Raw genomic sequence first — 9,055 nt, 5'->3', positions numbered from 1 at the left:
AAGTTTTTCCAAGTGGACCACTGTGGTAGAAGACCATTCTTTCCAGCCCAATGCCAGTGGAAGAGTTTAATTTGCATATTACATTGTTTCCAGCTGGAGTTTCAAAGATTAGCAAAGATCAGTTGTCATTATTTAGCTTTTGAATTTCTAAAATCTCTATTCTTGCAGAGTTTGGCTGTTTTTCAAAAAACACAGATGAAGCCTAAAGCATAGAAAAGTATTTATTACTATTGTCCATAGACAAAGATAACAGAACTTCAAAAGCATATACAAGCAGCATGGAGCACAAGTGTATTAGTGTATAGAATAAGGTGTCCAGTTCTGGGCCTGTTCTTTAGTCCATTACTATCTTGCTGTTTGAACCTGGACAAGCCATTTAATCTCTGTGTCTCAGTTTACCTGCCAGAAAACGAGTACAATGCACCTTATACCACAGGAGAGATGAAAGAAAGAAAGTTTGCAAACTTTTCTGAGATCTTTTGATGAGATTGGGAAGTCAAAGCTTTGCAAAATTATTACAGTCTGAAAATCTTTTTTCCTTTTGTTATCATGATGATGAAAAATTAATGATAATATAAAATGTTACTTAATTTGGCTGAGAAAGCTGAATTCTGCAAAGCTGCAGAAGTATTGTTAAAACTGCTTTATAAGCAACACTCTGCCTGGATCCTGTGAATAACCTATCTTGGATAAAGGCCTAGCACATACAGAGGAAGCTAGTTGAAACACAGAGAAAGAGAGAGAATATTTTGAATATATTTTGAAGTTTATTTTTCTTAGTAATTTTTAGGTCAAAAGTATTGAACACAACCAAGAAGTGCATAGCACTGAATTCATCACTTTGGCTAGCACAGCTCAAAGAGGGACATCTTTTGTAACATTTATTGGTAATACCTGCATAGCAATATATATGCAAACAAATCTATAACATCTTCAACTATGCCAAATGTAGTCTGTTCTGTAAATACAAAATCAGAAAAGATACATAAATATACAACCGTATGCCTTTTTTTTTTCTTATATACACTATGTAACATGAGAATAAAATCTGGAATAGTTTTGCAGTAACTTAGATGAGACCAGATTTCCATGATTCAGAGTTTTACAAACATTCCTCAGCATTTTTTGTCTTGTATCATTGTGATAAAAAAGTTGCAGAAAGAGAGCAAGCTTTCTGGACAGTATTCCTTAGCCACCTTTTTCTGATCAATATAATCTATATCTTCAACACAGTCTTGGGAATTTTGTTCTGGCTGCTTTTTAGTCACAGAAGCAGAGGCTGAAGTCTGTGCACCTTCCTTTGCATGATGAGTAGCATTCACTTTCACAGGACCCATTGACGTTAGCAGGCTTGAGCCTGTCAATTTGAGATGAGCGCTTTGCGGGCCTTTCCTACAAACTTTAGATTTTAGGACACTTTTGGGGTCTTGACAGATCTGCTTCTGCTTCTTTAGGGATCGGGACACTTGTTTCCAGTAGGATTTCTGGTTTGCCACATACTGTGGACAGGTGGAAGGGTCTCCTGAGAATTCACACCAGAACTTGCTTTCACCATTCTTGCATTCTATGTGCACAGTAGCAGCATTGATGTCAGCCACTGCCCAGGTGCACTCAGCATTTTCTTTGGTTTTAAACTTGCCTTTAGGTGATGCCTTTCCTCCTTTTGACTTCTTCCCCTTTTCGTTCTGTTGGTTAGATTCAGCTTGACTTTTTCCACCCTTTTCTATACCTTGTCTTTCTTTTTTTCTTTCCTTCTGTCTTTCACAGTTAGCTAGTAACATCTGAGAGACCAGAATCAACACACAAAGAAGTCCAAAGCTTTTGATCTTCATGGCCTTTGTTTTGCTTGTTATCTGCTTTCCAAATGAAAAAATATAGATATATTAATATATTTTCACTTAATTCTGGACTGAATACTTGCAGTATTTTGGACATGATATTGCACTGCTCTTTGATAGCATATTAGAATGAGGTTACTGACAAGATCCTCTGGCCTGTGTGAATAATCTCTGGTTTCTAGAGCCATTTCATATTATTCTTGAGAAATGTAAGTCTTTCTGATCCAATTACTTAACTATCCATGCAATAGGGAATAGCTCCAACAGAAGACACTCTTTCCCAGGACATGCTACTGCCCAGTAATTGAGGTACCTCAATTAAAAATCTCCATTGCAGTCAGAGAAGGAATTTGAACCTGGGACTTGTCTATCTCAGGTGAATGCCTGAAGTTATACAAGATAAAGCAACTGTTGTTCCATGACCTCCCATTTCCTGGAGGTATTGTGAATGGCACATAAGCTGTTTTGACTCCGATCTTTGGCTTTTCTTTAAAAATGCACCAAACAGAAAGGAAGCCATTCAAGTCAAGTTGAGCACAATTACTTTTTAGGCCTCTTGCAAATTGTCTTAATTCACTGGTAATGCCAATATTTCAGATTTCTATTGACAAAATTACTTTAGTCTTTTTGGACACCAAAAAGAGTAACTATTCATGCATTCTTCAGTGCTTTGACTGTTAAACAAATATAAATATCTTCTTGCTTTTGAAGATGCCTGCAGTATACTTGGCTATGTCTAAAGCTACTCAGCTCAAGCGACAAATATATAAATTTTCAGTTTTGAAATGTAGCTAGTAAGCAAATTATTATCAAGCTGATCCTTACATCTGCACAAAGCTCATTTCTTTAGAGGTTTCTCTGTATGAAGCAGCTTTCATGATCAAAGCTCTGACAGAGCATACCGTAATAGTAGAGGGTTCAAATCCGGCATTTAGTTGATCAGATCCCTAAATGTATTTTCAGATGTTTCCATCTTGGCTGTTTCTTTAGCCAAGTTTCCATATAAGAAAAGCAGAAATTCATGTGATGGCATGCTAATATGGTATCTATTCAGCATTCTCCTATCTGCAAATATCTTTAGTTTCATAAATTTACTAATATTGAAAATATAGGTATTCAGTAGATGTGAACAGGTCCCACTTTTGCGTAGTTCTTATTTTACTTGCTTCATGCCTTATTCCATAGCTTTTCACTGCATAAAAAACACTATAAATTGATCCTTACAGAAAATACCATGTGGTATTTAAAGTTCTATTGCAAATATGGTAACTTAATGATGTGACAGTAACGTTCTGTTTCAAGTGGAACAGTGCAGAAGTAAGATAACTAAAAGACATACCTCGCACAGTACTTGGAGTTATCCAGATGCAATTCACGATGAAGCTCGGCTCCTTCAAAAGAATCAGAGCTAGTTGTAAAAGCAGTGTGGTATTTATAAAGGCAGAGACACACCTTCAGGTCTCCAGGAAGACTATTACAACACAATAGGATACTTCAGTGCCATGTTCATTTACCTTTGCCACACCTCCTTGGGAAAATGCCAGTTCTCATTCATAGCAAAAAAAAAACCAAAAAACCAGCTACAGTGGAGTGACAAGGTGTGTTTGTATAAATGAGATGTTACTTTAGCCAAGTCCCTCCCTTTTTGAGCACAATGACAAGAACATTATCAAATCATGAACTTCTGTAAAAAAAAACAAAAAAAACACACCACCTCTTCCCAGCCACCAAAAGCTGTATCTAGCAATGACCTCAACAACTTGCACTACCATTGCATTTAGTAGAATTTGGGTAGTAGTGTTTATCCATTCTTTATAAAATGAAATCCATTCCATGAAGCATTCTAAAGTTACCTTTGGGACATTTCTTTATCTCCTCTCTCAAAAATGTATTGGTGAACATTTTAAAATCAAAACAGATGATCATCCTTTGGTAAGGACAGCATTCATTACAGTGAGATGGTCATAGCCACAAAGTACAGAAACAAATTCAAGCTCCCTCAGAATTAGTGACTAAGAGTGACAATCTAAGAGCTGGGATTGATTGCACAAAACTGATTATGCTCCCTTCTCTCTGCCAGTTTCTGTGTATGTAAAGAAGGGGGTTATATTATAAGACTACATTATGGGACCATGTCTAATGCATGGTAACCTGAAAAAGAATATGACAACGAAAGTAGAAGCTTTAGATAAATATAAAAATGCAGTGCATTCAGAGCTGGGATCTGGCTGCCCTGAAAGAATGGACAGAGTAGTTAGTGCCTTTATCACTAAGTTGTTTCAAGTAGTTTTACTGGAGAGAGGCAAGGATTATACGTGCTTGGGAAATACTTCCAAGAATAAAAGGTGGGCTGTAAGAAGAGATGAAAGTAGACATTGGTACAAGAAATAGGCAAGTCTTCCTCTTTGACTCTTTCCCATCAGATATAAATGGAATGAGAGAAAAGGACATAAAGCTCCAGGCAAGGCAGGGTCTGCACTGTTTTGGATATGAGGAGACTGAACTTTCTGTAAAAGAAAACAGAAGCCAGAAAAAGGAGGAAAAAGGGTAGTTCTGTAATGTGTGCACAGCAAATAAATGTGGGGAAGGAGATTCATATACTTGAAATACTAAGAGTCTGATCTGTGTGCTGCAACAATCTGCTAGCCCATCTATGTATGTTCAACTACCTCTGATGCTTTCTGACCAAGTTCAGCCACTAAATTTGTATTGTGCACCTCTGACTGGCATGAGGTAGTATTTGAAACACTCCACTAAATATGAAAGATTTGTGGTTAGCACTAGCAAGGGCTAATGAAATACAGATAATTCAGGGATCAGAAAATGTTTAGCAGTGCCTCAGAATGGATAGGAATCAGATAATGGGGATAATGTAAGAGATAAATAGAGGAGGGATTATCCTGCTCAAGAATCCTAAACTAACCCCACATAGTATATACGGCATTGTCTGGAGAGTTTAGTTTGGATCCTCAGAACAGTGTAGCTGCGTTAGCATGGCTATGTGCCCAAACTAATGAGCCTCTCTTCAGGGCTAATTACTCTGGGGACAGCATCAAGCCAAAGTGGTTACACTGCCTCAGGTTCTGGCACTAATTGAGGTATGTCTTTACCATGCCGCATTGCCTTGTGTAAGCACACTATAAATTGATTTGTGGATAGCTGATTAGGGGGTTGGTTTGGGCATATCACCAAAAAAAATCCCAACCCTTAAAATATACTCTTAAAATAGATCTAGGAGATCTCGGATCATGACTGGTCTGGAACCTACAGGTCATTTGTTATAGTCTGAAAACAAATAACCTTTGGAGTCTGCAATCTCCATGCCCTCATTAGTGAATCCACTTCCTCCAGTGACCCAACACGACAGATCTGACCTCAGTTTTTAACATCTTTCTAGCTTTTTTGTTTCTGGTCTCTTCCCCCTGCCTCTCCTTCCCCCATTTTCTTTTTCCCCCCTTCAAGAGAACCTGGAAAATGTAACCAATGCAGATGAAATATAGACCGGATATTTTCTTTCCATTTTCTTTCCAACAAAGATATTGTCTACTTTTTTTCATAAGATCAATAGTATAATTAGAGTCTCTTCAAAGAAGTTGCCTGAATCTAGTGCAGCTGAACAGCTTCTATAAATAGAGGAGAGAGAAAGGTTACAAAGAAGTATGCAAGAAACCATGGGCAAGGGGACTGAGCACAAGGTTTACAGTAAGGAATGATGCATTCCTGTCCTAGCTCTGCCACAGACTTTCTCTGAGATGTTCACTAGGAGGTGTCAGTCTGCTAGATGTTCTTTATCTGGAAAGTGAATATAATTATTTTTGTAGATGGTGTTGTAATGATTTTTCACTGGTGTTTACAAAATACTGTTTACTGGTGAAATTAATCACAATGTATTGAAAATATTTAAGCTCTCAACCACTCACCACTTCCAAAATTGCCTATTTTGACAGTTTTTTCCCTTCCAAAATACATTTTAATGTCAATCTCTGTTCAGCTGCCCCACTATCAATGGGACATATCAGTGTAGGCTTCCTACTTCATACAAAATGGGGAAGAAGGGGACAGAAATGGTTGAGAAAGAGATGATTTACTTTTCTGTAGATCTAATACTCCTTCCCTGAGGTCATGGCAGATTGGACATGGTAGCTCTTCCTGTCTTTAGACTGAAGAAGCTTCTGGAGAGAACTTTAATCTACTGCTTGTTGATATGGGTGATTACACTTTTTAATATCATCTGTCTTGAGCCAGTTGGACCTCTTGCTTAACCTGTTTAGATTTTTTTAAATCCCAGTAGACCAAAATGTATTTATTTAGGTGCATAAAATGCAGTCTCATTCTACGGAGGCTGGCCTGGATGTCCTGCAGTTTTATTGTTATGTCCCTAGAATTCCTTAATTCCTTATTTTGTTCATTTTTAAACACAGACTAGAGTTTTATGATTGCCCTTTTTCTGCCTGGCCATACGGTGCCTATTTTTACTGGGCCCAATAAACCTCTCTACCAGGGAGCTGCCTGATCATTATCACCAGATTATCAGTAAGTTGGATTTCTCAACTTTTGCCATAGAAAGAAAGTACACCAAATTAAACTAGTATCTTCATTTCTTAATTGCTTACATTTAATTAGCACATATTTAACTAGCACAGTTAGCAACTATAAAAAAAATTGCTGTAAAAACTTGCTTGCAACATGAGTCCCAAAGAAATTCTCCCCCCACCCCTCCTTTCTTTTGTACATATTTTTAAAATATGCCTTAGTCTTACTCTTTGCAGACCAGGAATCCTATCTGAGTAAAGCTGAGTGCACAATTCTGCCATGGAACAGCACAGACTAATAATCTAAAGACAGCTCAATCCAACATACGGCAAATCTGGACAGCTAATTTGGCAAGATCAAAATTATGGGGAGCTGTAGAAATAAAAAGTCAGACACAGAAAACATTTGGCAATGTTAGCACATAGAAGAAGTAATTAAAAATTATATACATGCACGTTTAAATTCCAAAGTGAACTTTCTATTAAAAATTTAATCCAAGATGCCTTCCTCCCCAGATGCCTTTTTGATTGAAACATGGGGTAGTTAATGAGCATTTTTAATTTTCATTAGAACTGATGTAATTAAATCTAGCTGGTACCTTTCTGCTGTTCAAGCAAAAGGAGGAGGAGTTTTTATCCTTATTCCTAACTATGAATATATGATTCATAGACTTGGAAGAAGAACATTATTTTCTAGAGTTAGTCCTTATTGCTGCTTATATATTGTCCATAAATATATATTTTAATATAGACAATTATTATTAAGCTATTTATTAGTTATACTGCTGCATTATTTGCAAATTGCAATTTATCTGTTGTGTCATCTGTGTGATATTGTGATGCTCTTGCTCATAAATAGTTTTTTTCCCCCCATTGAATAAAAAGTTAAATACAAATAGTGAACTCCCTTGACCACATGCCAATACAGCTACATATATGAATATCAGCTATTAGTCAATCTCACATGGAGACACCAGGATGTTTTTCTCCATGCAAATGCTGGGGTAGAGTGAATTAAAATGAATCCAGCATGAGGAAGTGAACAGCTGCTTGCATTTCAAATTAATGTCTGAGAGTACTATTCTGCAGCATTCAAGCAATTCTGATGGAGAGTGACTCACTGCACCAGGTAGTGTTCTCAGGATAGAAAAGGAAGACTTTATTAATAGGACTCAAGGGACCTCTGCAGGATCAGCCCCATCAGAGTTTTCCTTTTAGCTTAAAGTGTTTGCACACAGGCTTCCTTGAGAACTGCGTCACCTGGCACAATGAATTTCACAGCAGTTCTCTAGAGTAAGTTTGCAAACTTTGTTAAAAGAACACGATCAGGCATATGTATTATAAACCTCACTTTATAATATATATTCACTTATAGTGTATATTCAAAATTTGCTGCATGATCTGAAGAATGACATTAAGCCCTCTATATCGTAGACTTCCTTTAAAAATTACCAGCCTGCCTAAACAGATGATGTTAAGAAGCTGCAGTTACTTCCAGTGTTTTTTTTCATGTGACTAGCATTCAAGGTTTCCTCCTCAAGTAAATGAATGCAATCAATATATGAAAATCACATTTTTAGTGTATAGGTGCAGACATTATTAATATGCAATCCTTACTATAATTAAAAGAGACTAGTCTGTTCATGTAGCGGTAATTAATGAAATGCAATCATGCAGAAGCTGTAGGGGCATACTACTTTGCTGAAAATATCTGCTGGAAGACTACAGATATTAACAAATGTGACAGTCATACCTGCACCTCCAAGTGTAATATCCTGTTTAGTATTGTAATGGGTTGGGGTTGATCTCTGGTACCTCACTTACTTTCCTAGGTAAACACGTTTCAGGCAAAGAACTCTTAACTCTATTTCCCTTTTAATTCTGTGAATCTAGTAACTACAAAAGACTGTAAGCTGACAGTCTTACATGCTGAATCCCTCTTAAGTAGCAACAAGTAGTTACACGGGCAGTGGCATCAACATCAGCCTTTCTTTCACCATCTATGACCAACGCCTCACAAAAATATTCCATAGCCTGTTGATGTCTCTCCTGAAGAGGCTAGTTAATTTAAAATATGATGGTGACTTCAGTGCACTCAGATCTGTTTGCTAACTATTTTATATGGATGCATGACTGTTTGAAAGAAGGCTGAAGAAAACTCATCAGTTAAACAATAATTTTCAGTCACTTCCGACCTAGAATTAAGTTCATATTAATAAAATAACGATACCAAAGGCATTCAATTCCCTCTTCACTGTGTCTTTTACAGTATCCAATTCTTTCACAAACTGGCCAAAAACTAACAGCTGAACTCAGCAGAACGTCATCCATGAAAACTGACATCATAACACTCAAATAAGGAAGAAACAAAAACTAATTCAATCAAATGTTAATCATAGAACATCAAAAACCATGACAGTTGTACATTAATTATAACATAACAAAAAAGAGACCTTACCACACTGTAAGGTAAGGTTCCTCTTTTACACCAAACTCTAGTCATGGTGAGGTTCCCATTTGCAGATGTTTGGAGACTTCCATTAAGGACTGAATTCACGTGAACCTGCTAAGTTAGGTAAGCACTACTTCTTCACACACTGGTTATCTTATAGTGAAATAAAAAACAAAATCATTTGGGCTATCATTTGTAGCTCTGCTATTACTAATCACCTTCACTCATCTATG

General features: G+C 36.9%; 1 protein-coding gene across 2 annotated transcripts; it reads right to left on the bottom strand.

The window, feature by feature from the left end:
- Positions 1-241: 241 nt before the first annotated feature.
- FGFBP1 (fibroblast growth factor binding protein 1) lies at positions 242-8,843 on the bottom strand. Of its 2 annotated transcripts, XM_013959944.1 has the most exons (3): positions 8,829-8,843; positions 3,178-3,229; positions 242-1,853 (listed from the first exon to the last, which is right to left on the bottom strand). In XM_013959944.1, the coding sequence occupies exon 3, from the start codon at positions 1,830-1,832 to the stop codon at positions 1,116-1,118; it is 717 nt and encodes a 238-aa protein (XP_013815398.1). In that variant the 5' UTR covers positions 1,833-1,853; positions 3,178-3,229; positions 8,829-8,843; the 3' UTR covers positions 242-1,115. The 2 variants fall into 2 exon arrangements, with proteins under 2 accessions (XP_013815398.1, XP_013815399.1); XM_013959945.1 differs by lacking the exon at positions 8,829-8,843 and having other exon boundaries at positions 242-1,856; positions 3,178-3,220.
- Positions 8,844-9,055: the final 212 nt, after the last annotated feature.

Source organism: Apteryx mantelli, chromosome 5 (assembly GCF_036417845.1).
Source record: "Apteryx mantelli isolate bAptMan1 chromosome 5, bAptMan1.hap1, whole genome shotgun sequence".
Classification (NCBI taxonomy): domain Eukaryota; kingdom Metazoa; phylum Chordata; class Aves; order Apterygiformes; family Apterygidae; genus Apteryx; species Apteryx mantelli.
The sequence above is the reverse complement of the archived record's forward strand: the minus strand, read 5'-3'. Positions and strand labels throughout refer to the sequence as shown.

Coding starts and splice junctions, on each gene's coding strand:
- FGFBP1 (XM_013959944.1), bottom strand. CDS start 1,832: ATGAAGATCAAAAGCTTTGGACTTCTTTGTGTGTTGATTCTGGTCTCT.